At 35.9% G+C, this 20966-nt stretch overlaps 2 protein-coding genes across 2 annotated transcripts; both read left to right on the top strand.

The window, feature by feature from the left end:
* Positions 1–390: 390 nt before the first annotated feature.
* LOC120170066 lies at positions 391–3257 on the top strand. The gene is made up of 3 exons (XM_039178098.1): positions 391–595; positions 768–822; positions 905–3257. Exon 3 carries the CDS (start codon positions 945–947, stop codon positions 3255–3257), a length of 2313 nt encoding a protein of 770 aa, XP_039034029.1. The 5' UTR covers positions 391–595; positions 768–822; positions 905–944.
* A 599-nt stretch (positions 3258–3856) lies between these two features.
* Positions 3857–8065, top strand: LOC120170115. Its single transcript, XM_039178127.1, has 2 exons — positions 3857–4421; positions 4683–8065. Exons 1-2 carry the CDS (start codon positions 3912–3914, stop codon positions 7824–7826), a joined length of 3654 nt encoding a protein of 1217 aa, XP_039034058.1. The 5' UTR covers positions 3857–3911; the 3' UTR covers positions 7827–8065.
* The last annotated feature ends 12901 nt before the right edge of the window (positions 8066–20966 follow it).

Below are 20966 nucleotides of genomic sequence, written 5' to 3'. Positions count from 1 at the left end.
TCGTTAGACCAAGTTATATTATTATATGTTTTAAAAAATAAAATTTAGGTTAAACTATGGTTGAAACTAATTGTAAAAATTGGATGAATTTGGGGATGAAAATGAAAGATTCAAATGTTTGTGGATCAATTTAAAATGATGTCATAGTTTGAGGATGAAATTAGAATATTAAAAAATTAAGGACTAATTTAGAATTAGAGTTATAGTTTAAGTATAAAATTAAAAAAATTAAAAAAATTAAAAAAATTTAAAGACTAATTTAAAATAAGAGTTATAATTTAAGTTTTAAATAGAAAAAAGAAAACTCATTATTTAAATCAAATAATAGAAACATTCTTGTCTTTCTATTACAATGTTTCTCTTGGTCTTCGTCTTTTGCCACCCATGTCTCCTCTCTCATTCAAATGAATACAAAGCAATGCTGTTTTGCTAACCCAAAATTGTAGGTAAAAAGAATGAGACGAAAAACAGAGGATTTTATTTGCCTTTGGTTCCTTTTTAATGAATGATCTCTATTCGTTTAGCCCATTTTAAGTATCCCCTTCTGTTTCAATTTTCAAGCTTCAGAAGCCTCAGGGTTTCTGAAAATTTCCAGGTATTATTCAGTTTCTTTATCTCTCCTTTGGGAGCTTTTGTTTTTATGTGATTGAGAATTCTTTTTTGGGGGGACATTGTGATTGAAAATTTTGAGTTATGCTTAGAATTTCGTTAACTTTTCTTTCATTTAGCTATTCACCACTCAAAAACTCTTCATTGGTGCCTTTCAGGTATTGGGTTGATCTTTTTCTGGTTGCCCTCTCTTTCATTTAATCCTACCTATATGTGCGTTTACAGTTAAAATTTTGGGATAGCATTGTTTGCTTTTCATCCATTGTTTTGTTTTTAATTTGATTTTTTAAAACAGATTGGAAATTGAGAAGAAAAAGTTTGCATAACAGAGAGAGATGGGGCTTGGAAGATTGGGATTTGTAGTTAGAGTTTGGAAGTTTATGATGATATCAGTTAAAACATGTTATAGATCGGTTTGGAATCATCCAATTTTGGTTGGTTTGGTCAGTTTTATCATATATTTGTATAGATCTTCTCCATTTATGTTTTCAATATTGGTTACTGCATCTCCTGTTTTGGTTTGCACTGCTGTTTTGCTTGGTCTTCTTTTGAGTTTTGGGTCACCGAACATACCCGAAGTTGAGGAAAAGGGAGAAGAAGAAAAAGTTAGTCATGAAGTTTCATCATTGAAAACTGGAGCTACTGAGGATTATTCTATAGTCGAGAGAGATGCTGGTCGTGATGGTTTTGTTGTAGAAAGATATGTAAAAAAGAGGAGAGGTATAGTAGAGAATGATTTTGAGAAAGTTAGTTTGGTTGATAATGAGGTTGGCGAAGTTGAGAAGGATGGTTCCGTTTCTTATAAGCTTTTAGTTGACGACCGTTTGGATTCTATGGGCATTCGTTGTGAGAATGGGGTGATTGATGGTGTGCAGGGAATGTCGAATGATTTGTTGTTCGAGAAGAAGAGAGAGATTAAGAGAGAGATGCTGGGGAGTGATGGTGCATTTCGTAAGATGGAGCTTGCTGAGGATCAAAGTAATGTGCCAAAGGATAAAGATGATGATGACTATTTGGATTCTGATTCTGATGGTGCTGAAAGTTCCTCTCCTGATGTTTCGATGGCAGATTTAATGCCGGTGATTGATGAGTTGAATCCACTTTTAGGCTCAGATGCACCACAGCCTGCTCTGCTATGTGTGGATGGTTCTTATGCTGTTTCAGATATGTCTCATGGCAGTATTAATGATGATAGTGTTGATTCAGATGAGTTAGAGAACCCGAGGGAGGAAGATAATGATGAGAATGAAGGAAAAGGAACAAAGACGGATACTGAAGATGAAAGTAAATTCGCAATTAAATGGACAGAGGATGATCAGAAAAATCTCATTGAACTGGGGACTTCAGAGCTTGAAAGAAACCAACGGTTGGAGATTCTTATGGCTAGGAGAAGAGCTTGTAAAAACATGAATTCAACGACTGAGAAGAATTTAATGAACTTAGAAGGTGCTGCTATTTCCTCACACATCACACCGATTTCTACTAGACAAAACCCGTTTGAACTTCTATACGATTCCTGTGATGAGCTAGGATTACCTCCCATTCCAGGGTCAGCTCCATCCATTAGGCTGCCAAGAAACCCTTTTGATCTTCCTTGTGACTCAACTGAGGAAATACCTGTTCCTAAAGGAGACAGTTTCCCAGTAGATTTTTCAGGTTTTAATCAAAGGGAAGTAGTTCCTCAAAGAGAATCCATCTTTCGGAGACATGAAAGCTTCAATGTGGGACCGTCATCTTTTGGTTTTCCTAGGGAAGAGCATAATTGGAAACCTTTTTTTGTTCCAGATAGGGTAGTAACAGAAGGAGCCTCATTCCTGAGGCAGTCAAGTGAAGCTAGTGAGTCGAAGTTGAGCTCTGTTCTTGATACGGAATCAGCGAGTTCAGTACCGGACGAAGAGGACAACAAGTCAAATGAGCATGGTGTTTCTCGAGAAACTGAACCGATCTTGAATGTAGATCATGTTTCTGTCCATGATGAACAAGAGAGCCAATCATCAGGGAATGTTAGATCCATTAATGCTGTCCTAGCCGAGAATCGAGATGTTCATCATGATGTGGTTGAGATCGTTTTGGGGGATGGGGAAAATCAGCTGGAAATTGAATCAGATTTGTCTGAAGCTGCAGCAACTGCTCATATGGAATTCAATGCCAGTGAAATTCATTCTGAAGGAGAGATGATTATGGATGATTCTAGCAGTAGCTCAAGTTCGTCTTCCTCCTCCTCCTCCTCCTCAGAAACAGATGAAGAGATATCTGATGCCAGGGGAGAAGATTTTGCAAGTTTTGAATCCGAGGATAATGAAACTAAAGAATCTGACTTTTCTACACAACCTTCATTTGAGGAATCAGAGTTCCCTTCTACGAGTAGGGCGGTGGATGATAATCAACACAGGAAGCCTGTTTATGATTCCAGTCCTCCATCACTCGAGAAATTCTTCTCATTTTCATCTCTCTCTTCTAGCACATTAGCTGAGATATCTGAAATGGGTTTGCCTTTGAGGTTGATAGGGTCTACAGATGGGGAACCCAAAGCACATGGCAAAACAACTATTGTGGCATCATCTTCACTGGAATCGGACAAACAACTGTTGTGGCATGATACAGAGATGGATGAACATGATAAGCTCAAGGTAAGTTATGCAATATGAAGTATGTTTCTTTGAAGATTAATCATATAAACTGTATTGCAAATTTTGTCTCCGATAATGTGTTTCATTTATCGAATACTAGATGCTTTTTTTGGCCTTGTAAGATCAAGTTTCCCTTCTTTTTTCTGCTTTTGTGAGCTCGGAGTTCGTAGGAGATGATGTATCCTTCCCCCCCCCCCACACACAAAAAAATTGTTTCTTTCTTAATCTGCTATAGAATTGGTGGTCTTATAAAATAACTTTAATTCCCTGATGCACCAGCACAAGAAAGAGTTGATTGGCAATGATATTATTTTTGTGTCAAATAATGATGTAGAAATAGTTAATTGAACATGGATGATATGATACTTATCTATTTACTCTAATTAGGATTTCATCACTCAAAGTGATGATTTACCCCGCATAAGATTTACGAATTGTATGTATGCTTCAACACTGGCATTTATGAAATTTGCTGCACTATATATTTGAATTTTCTTGGAAATATCCTCTTTTTCTCAGGAGTTTAATTGTTTGATTTTGTTGTTTTCACATGCATCCAGTTCATTATGCACTATGGTTCCCTGCTTTTCAGGCAATTTATCTCAAATTTTATGATATTTTGGTTTCCTTGTGTGACTTAAATTGCTGATATCGAAACTAACAGAAACCACTATGATTCAGGAAATTAGTTCACTGGATGGATCTCATGTTGCCTATTCTGAATGTACATTGTTACCAGAAGATATGAAGACTCAGACTAATGTAGTGTTGCCTGTTCTTGAAGCAAAATCAGCAGAAGACATTGATATGGCTTTTAAGCAACTTCATGAAGGGGTTGATGTTGAGGAAGTGATTGTTCCGAGTATGATTGAGAAACTGCAAGATCAATCAGCTAACAAATCAAAATTACCCGTTGTCGAGGCAAGATCTCTGGAGGATATATATAAAGCGTTTCAACAATCTCCGGAATCTAGTCCAGCTGAGCTGCCACCTTCTTCAGGCTATACAAAGACTGAGAATAACATGGTGCTTCCTGTTCTTGAAGCAAGATCAGCGGAAGATATTAATTTGGCTTTCAAGCAACTTCATGAAGGGGTTGATGTTGAGGAAGTGATTGTTCCAAGTATGATTGAGAAACTGCAGGATCATGGAGATATCAAATCAAAATTACCCGTAGTCGAGGTAAGATCTCTGGAGGATATACATAAAGCATTTCAACAAGTTCCAGAATCTAGTCCAGCTGACCAGCAGCCTTCTTCAGGCTATAAAAAGGCTGAGACTGATGTGGTATTACCTGTTCTTGAAGCAAGATCAGCAGAAGTTATTGATTTGACTTTTAACCAACTTCACGAAGGGGTCGATATTGAGGAAGTAATTCTTCCGAGTATGATTGAGAAACTGCAAGATTATACAGATGATAAAGAAAAATTACCCGTTGTCGAGGCAAGATCTCTGGAGGATATACATAAAGTTATTCATCAACCTCTGGAATCCAGTCAACCTGAGCTTCCACATTCTTCATGCTTAAAGAACAAATCATCAAAAGATACAAAGACCAATACGAATGTGGTGCTGCCTGTTCTTGAAGTGAAATCAGCAGAAGATATTGATTTGGCTTTTAAGCAACTTCACGAAGGGGTCGATGTTGAGGAAGTTATTGTTCCGAGTATGATTGAGAAACTGCAGGATCATGGAGATATCAAATCAAAATTACCTGTTGTCGAGGCAAGATCTATGGAGGATATACATAAAGTTTTTCATCAAGCTCTGGATTCTAGTAAACCTGAGCTGCCACATTCTTCAGGCTTAAAGAACAAATCATCAAAAGTTACAAAGACCGAGATCAATGGGCTGCTGCCTGTTCTTGAAGCAAAATCAGCAGAAGATATTGATTTGGCGTTTAAGCAACTTCACGAAGGGGTTGATGTTGAAGAAGTAATTGTTCCAAGTATGATTGAGAAACTGCAAGATTATACAGATGATAAAGAAAAATTACCCGTTGTCGAGGCAAGATCTCTGGAGGATATACATAAAGTTATTCATCAACCTCTGGAATCCAGTCAACCTGAGCTTCCACATTCTTCATGCTTAAAGAACAAATCATCAAAAGATACAAAGACCAATACGAATGTGGTGCTGCCTGTTCTTGAAGTGAAATCAGCAGAAGATATTGATTTGGCTTTTAAGCAACTTCACGAAGGGGTCGATGTTGAGGAAGTTATTGTTCCGAGTATGATTGAGAAACTGCAGGATCATGGAGATATCAAATCAAAATTACCTGTTGTCGAGGCAAGATCTATGGAGGATATACATAAAGTTTTTCATCAAGCTCTGGATTCTAGTAAACCTGAGCTGCCACATTCTTCAGGCTTAAAGAACAAATCATCAAAAGATACAAAGACCGAGACCAATGTGCCACTGCCTGTTCTTGAAGCAAAATCAGCAGAAGATATTGATTTGGCTTTTAAGCAACTTCACGAAGGGGTTGATGTTGAGGAAGTAATTGTTCCGAGTATGATTGAGAAACTGCAAGATTATACGGATAATAAAGTAAAGCTACCTGTTGTTGAAACAAGATTTCTGGAGGATATACATAAAAATTTTCAACAAGCACCAGAATCTAATCCGGTTGAGGTGCTGCAATCTTCCGACTTTAGGAAGGAATTATCAAAAGATTCGAAGACCGACAATAATATGGTGCTTCCTATTCTTGAAGCACGATCAGCAGAAGATATTGATTTGGCTTTTAAGCAACTTCATGAAGGGGTCGATGTTGAGGAGGTGATTCTTCCAAGTATGATTGAGAAACCGAAGGATCATGGAGATATCAAATCAAAATTACCTATAGTTGAGGCAAGAACTCTGGAGGATATACATAAAGCATTTCATCAAGCTCCAGAATTTAGTCCAGCTGAGCTGCCGCCTTCTTCAGGCTATACGAATACAGAAACTAATGTGGTTCTGCCTATTCTTGAAGCAAGATCAGCAGAAGATATTGATTTGGCTTTTAAGCAACTTCATGAAAGGGTTGATGTAGAGGAAGTGATTGTTCCGAGTATGATTGAGAAACCGCAGGATCATGGAGATATCAAATTAAAATTACCTGTTGTCGAGGCAAGATCTATGGAGGATATACATAAAGTTTTTCATCAAGCTCCGGATTCTAGTAAACCTGAGCTGCCACATTCTTCAGGCTTAAAGAACAAATCATCAAAAGTTACAAAGACCGAGACCAATGGGCTGCAGCCTGTTCTTGAAGCCAAAACAGCAGAAGATATTGATTTGGCATTTAAGCAACTTTACGAAGGGGTTGATGTTGAGGAAGTAATTGTTCCAAGTATGATTGAGAAACTGCAAGATCATGCAGATAATAAAGCAAAACTACCTGTTGTCGAAGCAAGATCTCTGGAGGACATACATAAAGTTTTTCATCAAGCTCTGGAATCTAGTCAACCTGAGCTTCCACATTCTTCAGGCTTAAAGAACAAATCATCAAAAGATACAAAGACCGAGACCAATGTGCTGCTGCCTGTTCTTGAAGTAAAATCAGCAGAAGATATTGATTTGGCTTTTAAGCAACTTCACGAAGGGGTTCATGTTGAGGAAGTAATTGTTCCAAGTATGATTGAGAAACTGCAAGATCATACAGATAATAAAGCAAAACTACCTGTTGTCGAAACAAGATCTCTGGAGGATATACATAAATATTTTCAACAAGCAGCAGAATCTAATCCGGTTGAGGTGCTGCAATCTTTTGACTTTAGGAAGGAATTATCAAAAGATTCGAAGACCGACAATAATGTGGTGCTTCCTATTCTTGAAGCACGATCAGCAGAAGATATTGATTTGGCTTTTAAGCAACTTCATGAAGGGGTCGATGTTGAGGAAGTGATTGTTCCAAGTATGATTGAGAAACCGAAGAATCATGGAGATATCAAATCAGAGTTACCTATAGTTGAGGCAAGATCTCTGGAGGATATACATAAAGCATTTCGTCATGCTCCAGAATCTAGTCCAGCTGAGCTGCCGTTTTCTTCAGGCTATACAAATACAGAGACTAATGTGGTGCTGCCTGTTCTTGAAGCAAGATCAGCAGAAGATATTGATATGGCTTTTAAGCAACTTCATGAAGGAGTTGATGTTGAGGATGTAATTGTTCCGAGTATGATTGAGAAACTGCAAGATCATTCAGATTATAAAGCAAAACTACCTGTTGTCGAGGCAAGATCTCTGGAGGATATACATAAAGTTTTTCATCAAGCTCCAGAATCTAGTCCAGCTGAGCTGCCTCCTTCTTCAGGCTATACTAAGACCGAGACTAATGTGGTGCTGCCTGTTCTTGAAGCAAGATCAGCAGAAGATATTGATTTGGCTTTTAAGCAACTTCATGAAGGGGTTGATGTAGAGGAAGTGATTGTTCCTAGTATGATTGAGAAAACTCAGGATCATGGGGATATCAAATCCAAATTACCTGTTGTCGAGGCAAAATCTTTGGAAGATTTACATAACGCTTTCCAACAAGGCATAGAACCGACTCCAGCTGAGCGGCCTCACTCTTCAGGCACAAGGAATGAACCGAGACCATGAACGGTAAGAAGGCAAAGCTCAAGTTCTACTGATTATGAATGAAGTAACAAAATGTAGTTTAGAAAGAGTTTGGTGGTTTCAGTTTTCTTTTAAAATGGTTGTTTCTTTAACCCTCCTTTTTGGAGATGAGATTTTTGGTTTTCTAGTTTGGTTACCATAATGTTTTTGATTAATGTAGTCATGTTTTGTTGAGTTTATTTGTTTATTGAATGAATGAATGAGTTATTCAAAAGTAAGGAGTTCTGCTATGATTTCTTTTTGTGCTATGATTAAGTGCTCAATTCTGATACTATGCTATTGCTCTCTCATGGTTTTTCATCTTTCTTCTCCTACGTTTACCTGTATACTCTAATCTTTCTCATCTTTCTACATGTATAGTACCTAAATTATCAATTTTGTTTCATTTTAGTACCTAAACTTTCATTTGTTTCAAAATCATACTTAACATTTACTTTTTGTATCATTTTAATACACCGCCGTTAAAAACTTAACCGAACTACTGCACATTGCATTTTTATGAGTAAATTACATCATTCATCACTTAACTATCTTCTCACTTCTATTTTGGTCACTAAAGTTTAAACATTTTCAATTTAACTACTCAACTTTCAAATTGTTCATGTTTTAATCATTCTAATTAATTTTATTAATAATTTTTGTGACATGACATCTTTTATTATTATTTTATTAATATATAATTAAAATAAAAAAATAAATTTGAAAGTTAGTGATTAAATTTGGAGTAATTTGAAAGTTAAGTAATTAAATTAAAAAATTAAACTTTAGTAACCAAATAGGAGTGAAAAGATAGTTGAGTGATGAATGATGTAATTTACCCATAAAAATGTCATGTTGTAACAGTCCGTTAAGTTTTTACCAGTGAGGCATCAAAACGAAACAAAAAGTAAACGTTAGATATGATTTTGAAATAAATGAAAATTTAGGTAATAAAATGAAATAAAACTAATAGTTTAGGTACTAAACATGTAGTTTATCCAATAAAATTGTATGATGTATACATGACAGTAATCAGCACCCAACAAGATATATGTAAAGCAAGACAAATAACTTGAAAGTTTTTCACTGATGTAACTCGATGATCTCAACATAGCTTCAGTGTGTCTTTAGTCAGCTGAAATTTCACTTCTATCTCTTCTCAAGCTCAAAAGGTATGAGAAAAGAAGTTAAAAGTCTTTGATTTAGCTAAACTTTAATCATTGCAAAGAAAGACATAGAAATCCAAGAGGTAACTGCGAATATGATCGTGTTCACATCTCGATCAACTGCGGCTCCCGCAAACATGTCCTATGTATGAATCTAAGACATCACTTTTAGAACATTTAATCAATACCAATGCTACGACAATTCTCAATCGACAATTGTCCGAAACATTATAAATAACCATGAAACAAAAAGTAAGGGTATATACACACTTCATCAGAAGACAAGACCAACACCGTCAGAACCACCACCCTACTTTTGTCTACAATCGTTGTTCACTTCCTAGGACGTCTAATTAATACCAATGCCACAACAACTCTCAATCGACACCTATCTGGAACACTATAAATAACTATGCAACAGAGAGTAAGGGCAGGCAAACACTTCTCCACTAAAGAACCAGACCATCGTCGGAACCACCATCCTACCTCTGTTTACTATCATTATTCACCATCAACAATATTTGTATTAGATTGTGTTAGAAACCTGGGCTTCAAGAAAAATATATCACTATGAAAGAAATAACAATGAGAGGTAGTTCTTCATTGATACACAACACAACTTTTTATACAAATGTTACATAGCAAGCTAAACTACAGCTCTAATAACAGCTCATAACAACTATACTAACAACCTCACAACTGCATAACCGTCTACTACACGTCAGCAATAGTTTCAACACTCAACATTCTCTCTAGTTTTTCTTCCTCCCCAAGAAAAGACTGAACATTAACTTTAGCACGAAAAACTTCAAACTGAGTTGCAGCCAAAGGCTTTGTAAAACCATCAACAACTTGGTGATTATCTGGCACATAATTCACCACCACTTGTTTCAATGCATCCTTCTCACGAGCGAAATGGACATCAAGCTCTACATGCTTACTTTTTGTATGATAGACAAGATTAGTTGTCATGGCAACAACACTGCTGTTATCGCATCGTACAATTGGTATTTTTTTGCCTTGCAATACCCATATCAGTCAGAAGAGCACTCACCCACGTCGTTTCAGCAGTAACGTCTGCAACACTCCTGTATTTAGCCTCCATGGTGGACATGGAGATCGACTTTTTCTTCCTAGAAGTCCACATGACTAGATTATCACCTACAAAAACATAGTTACCAGAAATGGACTTGCGATCATCAGTGTTTCCAGCACAATCAGCATCAACAAATGCCACAATATTGAATCCTGCCACTGCAGGTGCTATCACCAAACCATGATTAAGTGTTCCTACCAAATACCGCAAAATTCTTTTAACAACAACAAGATGGCATTGCCTTGGAGCATGCATGTATTGCGCAACCTTATTAACGCTGAACGTAATGTCTGGCCAAGTATGACATGCATATAGAATAGCTCCCACAATACTCCGATATTCATAGGCATCCTGAAGCAACGAACCTGCATCTTGAATCAACTTAGCAGATACAAGCATAAGTGTAGAAGCAGAATTGGCAGTACTCATCTTAGTCTTCATTAGAAATTCTAAAATAAACTTTCGTTGACTAAGAATCAACGAACCTCCACACTGTTTAACTTTTATGCCCAGAAAGTAATGAAGATCACCAAGATCTTTTAAGGCAAACCCATCCCCAAGCAACCTCACCACTTCTTCAATTTGCACATTCGACTCACTAGTCAACACTATATCATCAACATACACAAGCATATAGACACATTGACCGTCTACCTAATGAACAAACAATGATGTATCTGCTGAAGATTCTTTAAAACCATTTTGAACTAAGCAACTCTTAATCTTATCGTGCCAGTTCCGAGTAGCTTGACGTAGACCATACAAAACCTTCTGCAATTTACACATCAAAGGACTACCATCAGCAGCCACTTGTTCAAACCCAGGCGGTTGTTGCATGAAAACATCCTCATGAAGATCACCATGCAAGAATGCATTATTCACATCCACCTGATGCAGCTGCCAACCCTTCGTTACAGCCAAAGAAAGAACAACATTTAGTGTAACAAACTTAACAACTGAGCTAAACGTCTCACCAAAATCATGTCTCGACATCTGCGAGAACCCTTTTGCTACTAACCTAGCTTTGTATCTGCTAACAGAACCATCAGGGTTATTTTTTAACTTGAAAATTCATTTGCACCCAACCACTGATCGTCCTTCAAGAAGCTTCACAAGGGTCCATATACCATTCTTCTACAAAGCTTCAATCTCTGCATGAACTGCAACTCTCCAATGAGAAGACTGAAGTGCCTCATACACATTTACAGGTTCCATATCATCATAGCTAGCCAAATACAACTTAGGCTTGAATACACCACATTTACTTCTTGTCAGTATCGGATGACGATTCAAAGAGATACCACCACCTTCCAGCGAACCTTCACCATTATTACCCCTCATAACAGCTGTTTGTAATAAGGAGAAACGTGGGCAATAGAAACAGGAGCTGACACAGACTCCACTAGATCCACCAACTCATTATCCTCACCTGCACCAACTGAGGTTGCACCAGCTACCTCTTGCTGAACTGCTGCTCCCAGAGAACTAACATTTGCATCACAGTAGCCTGACCCGTCTCACCAGAATCCTCAGTTGTACTAACTAAGGTTGCACCAGCTACCTCTTGCTGAACTGCTGCTCCCAGAGAAATAACATCTACATTCACAGTGGCCTGACCCGTCTCACCAGAAAAATGAGAAGCTTGCACCCCATAAGTTCCACTGGTTCGAAACTAACGCATATCAGTCAGAAGTTCAAGCGTCATGGACTTTTGTTTACAAGACACATAAACATTACTTGAAATACCAGCCCCTGCAAATGGAAAAACCAATTCATCAAAAATTAAATGTCTAGAAACATATATCTTGCCACTGGCTGCTAGGCACATATAACCTTTGTGTTGTGGGCTATAACCCAAAAAAGTGCATGGTTGAGACCGAAACTCAAGTTTATGTTGCTGAAAAACTCTCAAGTGAGGAAAACATTTGCACCCAAAGATCTTCATGAACTCATATTCTGGTTTCTTCCCCCAAAGCTTCTCGTGTGGTGACAACCCATCCAAGACCCTAGTAGGAAGTTGATTAATGAGAAATAACGCAGTAACAGTCGCATAATACCAATAACATAAAGGAATAGTTGCCTGAGCTAACAAAACCAAGGCAAGTTCAAGGATATGTCGATGCTTTCTTTCTGCCACACCATTCTGCTTAGATGTGTGAGGACAAGCAAAACGATGAGTAATCCCATCTTTCAACAGAATATATGAGAGATTGCGATATTCCCCACCCAGTCGCTTTGCACAGCCTTAACAGACAAACCAAACTGAGTAGAAACCATTTGCTGAAATTACTTGAACACATTCACTGCGTGCGATCTAGCTTTCAAGAAATAAACCCAAGTATGCCTCGAATAGGCATCAACAAACGACAAATAATAATAAAATCCATTAGAAGAAATGTGAGATGGCCCCCATATATCAGTATAAACAAGTTGAAAGAGCTCAGTATACACATTATTAGAGTGAAAGAAAGGCAATTTATGGTTCTTGACAATGCAACAAGCCTCACAGATCTTATTCATAGCTTTGGGAACATGTACATCAAGAGTTTGACACACACTAGCAACAATATTATACACTGCATGCCCTAACCTTCTATGCCAAACACTGTAAACATCATCAGCAACAATAGAATTATCACAAGCTTTTTTACAAACACTTGAAGTACTATTATTAGGAAACACATAAAGCCCTCATTCCATACGCCCTTGAAGAAGGACACCTTGAGTAATAGCATCACGAACGCAGCAGCCTTGAGCATGAAACTAAAAAATCACGTTGTTATCCCTAGCAAACTTAGATACTGAGAGTAAATTCTGAGTTATACTAGGAACATGAAGCAAATCACTAACTAAAAAAGTTTTAGAAGTAGATTTCAGGGTCGTATCACCAACCAAATCAATAGCTAATGAAACACCATCACCAACAACCAGCTTACCTGGACCACTATGACCAGTGCGATGAGTTATAATATCAGCATTCGGAGTCACGTGATCCGTAGCGCCAGAGTCAACAACCCATTGATCCTGCTCAGATGTTGGAGAATTTGTACCAGTCGAAATGTGAAGTCGAGAACCCTTCAAACAACAAGTGCAACTGCATTTATCATAGGCAGCCGTGTTGACTTGAGCAGAGTCTTCTGTATACTATGACTGACTACGACTAGCAATCTGATAATCTTCATCATAACGATGCCAACAATGATCAACCAGATGCTCAAGCTTACCACACAATTGAAATTGAATACGTGGCCGACCACGTCCACGACCCGCTCGACCACCAGATCTGCTACCTGAAGGAGCAGCAGACAAACTATCTTTATCATAGTTTGAATACGAACGTTTAGAGAAATCACCTGAATTAGATCCATGAGTAAGATGAACAGTAGCTACCATAGTTTCTTCTTGAGTAACGAACCCAGCAAGCTGCGTCTCTGCATCTATAAGTATAGACATACCTTATCCAAAGGTAACATATCACCACTCGTTGTAATAACAGTCATAAAAGGATGATACTCACGTGGAAAACCCTTCAAAATACTAGCAATATGCCCTACCATAGGTATTGGACTCCCACACGAAGCCAAAACATCACATATTTCTTTAACCTTAGCAATATACACGCACATACTGTATTCTCCCTTCTTGAGAGACTGAAGTTTACAATCTAAGCTCATTACCGAAGTTGAAGACCGAGTCGCAAAGTACTACAACACCATACTCTAGATAGAAGTTGATGTCTCAGCACCAACAAATTGAGACAGAAGATGTGGACTAATAGTAGAAAGCAACCATGATGCCAATGCACTAACCTATGCTACAAAATCATCATACGCCTCATCGGGAATAAGACTACCATTTTCATCGACAATCATTTCAGGTGGAGACTGCATACCAAAGGTAAGAAGACGCTCAAGATGATGACTACGGACTGAGAGCAAAACTTTTTGTTTCCACAACAAGAAATTCATTTCATCCAACACTACTTTGATCTTTTTGTTAGTGAACATCGAAAGAACGCAACAACACCAAAAACAAGATCACAATAAGAAAACCACGCAAGCTTTTTATACAAAAGTTACACAGGAAGCTAAACTACAGTCTAATAACTGCTCATAACAACTAAACTAACAACCTCACAATTGCATAATCGTCTACTACAAGTCAGCAATAGTTTCAACACTCAACTAATTGAAAAAGAAAATATCAGAATTTTTATATACCATATTGCCTGGAGGACCGACATCATGTTTCCCTGACAAGAGTGCGAGGCGAAAACCAGTCACATCAGTAATGATTGATGACCAAGGTTAATTCGGGAATTAGGTTCCTATTGATGAGGCAACGAGGATGTTGGAATATCAAAAGATGGTGAGGTATTTGCCTTTATCTGATAGGACAATGATGGTGGATGCTGGACAAGATGAATATATTTTACATCAATAGGATGAGAGTCAAGGTAAAAAAAAGAGAAAAATAGTCAATTACATTACCCTAGCAAAACCAACTTTTGATAGATATTGCAGGCAGTCTAAATGACAAACTATAAAGAAGAGTATTATATTTACATCACAAGGATTTGTTGTAAATGTAATACCTCAAAATTTTGGTTAGGGACTAAAATGAAATGTTTAAAAATTTGGTGGCTAAAGTGAACATTTAGAAAAAGTTGGAGTCTTTAAATGGTAATTTTCTAAAAACAATTTTTATCCCATAAATAGATAATTTACCTATTGTTGGAAATGAAATTACGATGTTGATTCGGGATTTTTATTGAAAGAAATTTTTAGTTAAATTTTTTCGAGAGTTTTCGCATAATTGAATGGAATAGAAATTTAATAATTTATCTCTAGTCATTGGATTTAGGGGAAAAGTTGTCATTTCCTAACGCTAGGATTAATATGAACCATTGGATTAAGATGATGGATTCTTGTAAGAATTAGAATAATTGAATTTAAGTTAAAGTCCATGTTATTATTTTCAAAATAAATAAATAAATAAAGTCTGTGTTAAATATGAACCAATAGATCAAAAAGGATAAGATTGATATTAAAATTTATTTTAATGGCAAAATGGTTGTTTGACATTCTATGGAATTATTTTAAATCATAGAACGATTATAAGTGACATGTGGCATGCTATGGATCACAAAAGTTTAAAGGTAAAATAGTTCTTTCATTTTTGAAATGGTAATATTAGTTTATAGTGTACTACATCAGATAGTACCAAACTTTAGGTATTGTATCGTTTATACCATTGAACTTTTAATTTTTCCAATTATAGCACTAAACTTTGATTTTCGTTTCAATTATACCATTGGGTCATTAAATCGTTGATAGTCAGATCAAAATGACGTCGTTTTGGTGAGGTGTATATGTCGACAACTGTCAGCCATGTCGGTAGCCATCAGTCACATCATCATGTCGTTAATACTTTAACGGTTCAGTGGTATAAATGAAATGAAAATCAAAGCTCAGTGCTATAATTGGCAACATTAAAAGTTCAATAGCATAAATGATACAATGACTAAAGTTTGATGGTAATTGATGTAGTTTATCCTAGTTTATAATATAACATGTGTTAATAAAAAAGAAGAAATAATACTTACCTACAGGCTTTCGTGAGTTTTAAAGGTAAGGAGAAAACATTTTTATTTGATTTTCCTTCCAATTTACTTAGAATTAGGATTAATACATAAAATACAAAGTCGATCTTCTTTGAATTATCTTTCATTTGATACCAATAATTCATGATTTCTTCGTATTATATTAATGGTGTAACACCCCCAGACTGATGCAGTTAACCCAATCTGATCTGGGAAGTCACATTAGGGCCACCGGAGCGACCCACTATCAAAATCTTGAAAAATTTAAAACTTTTATTAAAACATATAACTTATAAAATGATCTATCAGTATTCAGAAATAAAACAGATTTTCAGACTCATATATATATAACAAAATACAACCTACATGCCCCCTAATCACATGTACCATACTCCGTAAGCAACGCCGGAAGAACTCCCTTACTGATGTCGATAGATGCACTGGTACGATTCTTTTAACCTGAAAAGGTGAGTAACAGAGTGAGCTTTGGGAAGCTTAGTAATACAGGACTACCAGATGATACTACAGGACATGCAATTAACATATAATTGTATGTGTCATTATTGGTTCAGACATCTACAGATTTTTATGTTGAGCGGAGATCCTACAACTATTTCAGGTAGTAACAGACAATAAGCTTTCAGTTTAGATGGAAATATTTCAGATGTCTGGGTTCAGGAGATCAGAATAGGTTGTCTGGTGTGTTCCCACAAAAACCAGTGAAAACACATATATCTTTTTAAAACCATAGTAGTCCCTCCAACCGAACGCCAATGCAGTTCCCCAGAACTACATAACCTAAGGGAGTACCTTGGGGCCTGCGAGCCTATCCAAGAAAATTCTCGGGGTCACGGGGGCCTACCCAAAAAAAGTTTCAGGGCCGCAGATCCTATCCAAGGGTCGACTTAGGTCCGTAAGGAATTACCAGTCGGTGCATAACCTATAAAAGGAATTAACCACAACGACTGAACCTGCCAGAGTCTTCATACCAGATCCCAGATAAAACATTTTCATTTAGTAAACAGAAATCATAAATCAGAACAGAATTCAGATCATATATCAGAACAGAATCCAGCTCAGAAATCAGAACAAAAATCAGATAAAACATTCACATGATTAGGGAACACACTAGAGGTTCTAGATATGGTTCGGAGATACTGGACAATCTTATCGGGCAGGGAGACAATGATCTTCAATATACCGATAGAATGCCGGAAGTTAGAATCACTATTAAAGAGTTTATTATCTAACAGAATCATCAGTTATTCAGAATGTGTTTCATCAGGATCATAAAGTATTCGGACGTTTTTCCGAGGTTCTAAGTAATCAGAAGAGTTATTCACATGAGTTACTTGTGTTTTCAGATATGACCAAAGTGATTTGAGCTGATAAGGGAGAAGGAAGATTCAAGACATTTACCATTTATGTCGATCGATCGGATTATCGAACAACTCGAGCTGAACAACTCCCAGAACTGATACTTGTCGACTGGTCGATTCATTTCCCTTCCAGGGTATTTAATCCTTCATGGTCTTGGTGATATTCTTGGGTCATTTGCATTCCAGGGGTATTTTGGTCATTTACAGATCCATGGTATTACAATCATTTCCTTCATTCCGTCCGATATTATTATTAAATTCAAACTTATCATTTATTTCAGTCCTTTTGAACTACTCTGACAGAAGAGCACCCTCGATAAATTATTCTTCAGGGTACTTTCTCATTCAGGGTCAACTCGGACTATTTTTACCTCTCAATGGCATTTTCATAATTTCGTAACCAGATAATTTCGGTGTTAAACTCTTAACAAGGATAATATAATTTGGAGATCCTAAGGTTAATTGCTTTCCCGAATAATCTTTGAACTTGAAATTTTTCGTTATCAAACTTCTAGTAATTTGTACAAGCCATCTTGGGTTTAGAAATCGGTTATCCAGATTTTCTAAGCAAAACTAGTATTTTCTATACGCATCAGTAGTTTCACCAAATCAATATGTCTTTAAAAACCTATTATCCAACTTCCATGGTCAATTTTTGTCTTTTTACAACATAAGGGTATTTTCATAATATTACCTAATCGAAGTATTCTCATAATTTATCATTTAAACGTATTCGGTTTGAGTCCATCCATAATCAAACATGCATAATAGTCCAATCATATACATCCATGCGTTTATCCATTATCAACATGTTCCATAAAGCATAAAGAGATAGTAATATATTACCTCGATTTTTGTGCCATACTGATCAACCATTTAAACTCCATTCGAATGCCCTCAATCTTGAAATCAACGTCCAATAATTTTTCAAATACATAACAACATAAATTTCATCAAAAACGGAGCTTAATTGCGAAAAACGGATCGAATCGGGTGATAAATCAGTGAAAAAAAACTTATCGGGTTCGAATTTAGCGAAACAGACTTCGGAATCAGTCTCAGGACGTCAAAAAAACCCAAAATATTACTCTTGAAATCCAGCTCACCAACTTGATTTCTAGCTTCTAATCTTTTTCTAACGAACACGAACAATCTATCATACAAATACGACTTCAAATATTTTTCCTCGCCATAAAAATAACTTTTTAGAATCTAATTAATAATTTGGGGACCAATTGTTAAAACTAAAAACTTTAGGAGTTAATATAATTTTTAATTACTAAAATTAAGGACTAAATTGATCTTAATAAAATCATTATGTCATAATCATAACAATATGAAAGCTAAGAGATCAAGTTGAGCTTTTAATAGCTTGGATGGCTTACCTTATAATTTCTCCTTCTCACTTTAATAACAACCCCAAAACCACGTGTATTATTTCATTGCTTCCTTTTCACTTTCCAAAGCCATGTGCACTCTGCCATTCATTCATTTCACGCTTCATTTCCACGCAGCTTTCGACAATTCTCATTTTTTTTTTCAAGTCGTGCTATGAAGGTGAACAAAGAACCTTCATCGGCAACATTCAAACGCCGGCGACCACCGTATCGACCGTCGTCTCCGATCACCGTTCAAGACATAAAATACATCGTTCGAACCACCTCATGCTACTCGTCACGAATCCGACCCCCAATCATCCAAAAACATCATCGATCGTTGTAGATCTAGTGAAAATCATTAGATTTTTTTGAAGTAAAACATGTTGATATACCTCCGATGATCGTCCAATGGTGCCAAAATCGATTTATGTTGTTCTTCAAGACCATTCTAACCTTTCCATTGCACATATCTTCCCACCATCACCCAGATCATCGGAAATCAAAGCCCCACTTCCACCGGTTCACTGATCTGATAAACCAAAGGGGTGGTTTCGTAGGTCGGGTTATTTAATTAAGAGAAAAAAATGAATTGGTTTAAGCTTCCTATACTCATTGTCCAAATTAGCGTTTTTAAAACCCGGGTTTCCCATAAAATATCTCATGTATGTGGTTCTCCTTTATTTTGAGTATAATAATAATTAGTATTATAATAAAATTCACAAAAATAAATAAATAGACTTTCACGTGAACTCTAGAATATCCCAAAACTAAAGAATGACAATTTACAATTAAGATCCTTCAATTTTTTATAAAATATCACTTTAATTCAATATTTTATAATTTTTAAAATTTAGTCTTTAAATTGAGGTGTGACAACTGGGTAGGAAGATGACATGTTTAGGGTTTAGTGATTCATGATATTCAAAGTTTGAATATGATGAATTGAGTGTTGTTCTACCATTTCCATGCTTGAATAAGTGATGAAAAATTATTTGGAAATAGAAAAAAAAAAAAAGTTTTGGCTAAGTAGCATTTTGCATTGATTTTGTTTTAAAATTAGTGATTTTATATGAAGATAATGGTTCCTTATACTTAAATATGATGTTTGGAAAATAAATTCATGTTTGAATGCATAGGTGACCTAATTGACAACCTTGCAAAGTTAGGATTTTTTATATAAATATTATTTGATGATGGAAATGACTTAAAAATTTTTGACTGGATTGTTTGAAGCTTGAATCCTATGATAATGGTTAAGTGACCAATTTGACAATAAAAGGAAATTAGAGGAAAATTTTATGAAAATTTTATTTGAAGAGTTTAGATAGTTTATTATTATTCAAGTTTCATTTTGATAGTTAGAGTGTAAAATTGAAGTTAATATATATAATGTTCTTTACTTGGACTTTGAAACATTAGTAGAAGGAAAGTATAGTTCTTATGGAATTATGAAAGTTAAGGTTTGAACGAAATATAAGAAGCTTTGTTATGTCAATCAAGCATTGGAAAAAATTCAAAAAAAAAAAAAAAGAAACAAATCCTTTATATGCACATTGCTTGAATAGACTACTAACATGTACTTTGAATTGTATGTATTATACAAATGGTCTATACATAAAGTCCGAACAAAGTTGGGACCAAAGAGAGTTTAAAGACAAGAAGAAAAATTTAGAATTAAAGCTTACATTTCTACTTCAAGTTATTTTGGCAAGGCAGTAACGATGAGTACATTTCTTGTATTTAATATTTATTAAATATTTACGTTTGGGAAGAACTATGATAATTGTATCTATATGACAATATTAAATTAGTAAGTTATATTATATATAGCTATACAAATAAATATATGTTTGAAAACATAATGGGGGTATGAAATGTCTTATTATGATAGATGTCGATTTTGTTACTGAGTAATTAATATGATATATTCACAAGTAAATTTGTATTATGTTATTGAATGTACAAGTTATTAAATGTTACATGTTACTAAATGTTATAGATGCTTATATGTATATTACCCAAGTTTGTTATATGAGAGTTTTAGGTATAATGGTATACCATAAAGTTCACAACTATATAGATTTCATCCTTCGGGGTTATGCACTGTATTCCCTCCTTTGAGGTGATGCACAATATTTCATCCTTTGAGATGATGCACCGTATTTCATCCTTCCAGATAATGCATCATATTTCATCATTTAGGATGATGCACTGCATTCCATCTTTCGGGGTGATACATAGTATTCCATCATTCAAGATGATGCACAATATTTCATCCTTCCGGGTGATGCTCGTATTTCATCCATCTGGGTGATCCACCATATGCCGTTCATCTGGGTGATGCACTGTATACTCATTTAACTTGTGCATCTTATATTAGTTTAAGTATTTAAAGAAAATGTACATGTTATTCACAGATTATAATTTTACAATTGACAAGAAATGACGAAAAGCGACCTTTATAGTTATGTTGTTTAGGCAGCTATATTGCTTATAATATATTGGTATTATAAATTATATT

Source organism: Hibiscus syriacus, unplaced genomic scaffold, assembly GCF_006381635.1.
Source record: "Hibiscus syriacus cultivar Baekdansim isolate YM2019G1 unplaced genomic scaffold, ASM638163v2 tig00111772_pilon, whole genome shotgun sequence".
Lineage (NCBI taxonomy): Eukaryota > Viridiplantae > Streptophyta > Magnoliopsida > Malvales > Malvaceae > Hibiscus > Hibiscus syriacus.
The sequence above is the reverse complement of the archived record's forward strand: the minus strand, read 5'-3'. Positions and strand labels throughout refer to the sequence as shown.

Bases quoted from the DNA above. Each gene is read 5' to 3' on its own strand.
- LOC120170066 (XM_039178098.1), top strand. From the start codon at position 945: ATGGGGCTTGGAAGATTGGGATTTGTAGTTAGAGTTTGGAAGTTTATG.
- LOC120170115 (XM_039178127.1), top strand. From the start codon at position 3,912: ATGATTCAGGAAATTAGTTCACTGGATGGATCTCATGTTGCCTATTCT. The intron at 4,422-4,682 runs GTAAGATCTCTG...CCCGTTGTCGAG, and splicing joins CAAAATTACCCGTAGTCGAG to GCAAGATCTCTGGAGGATAT.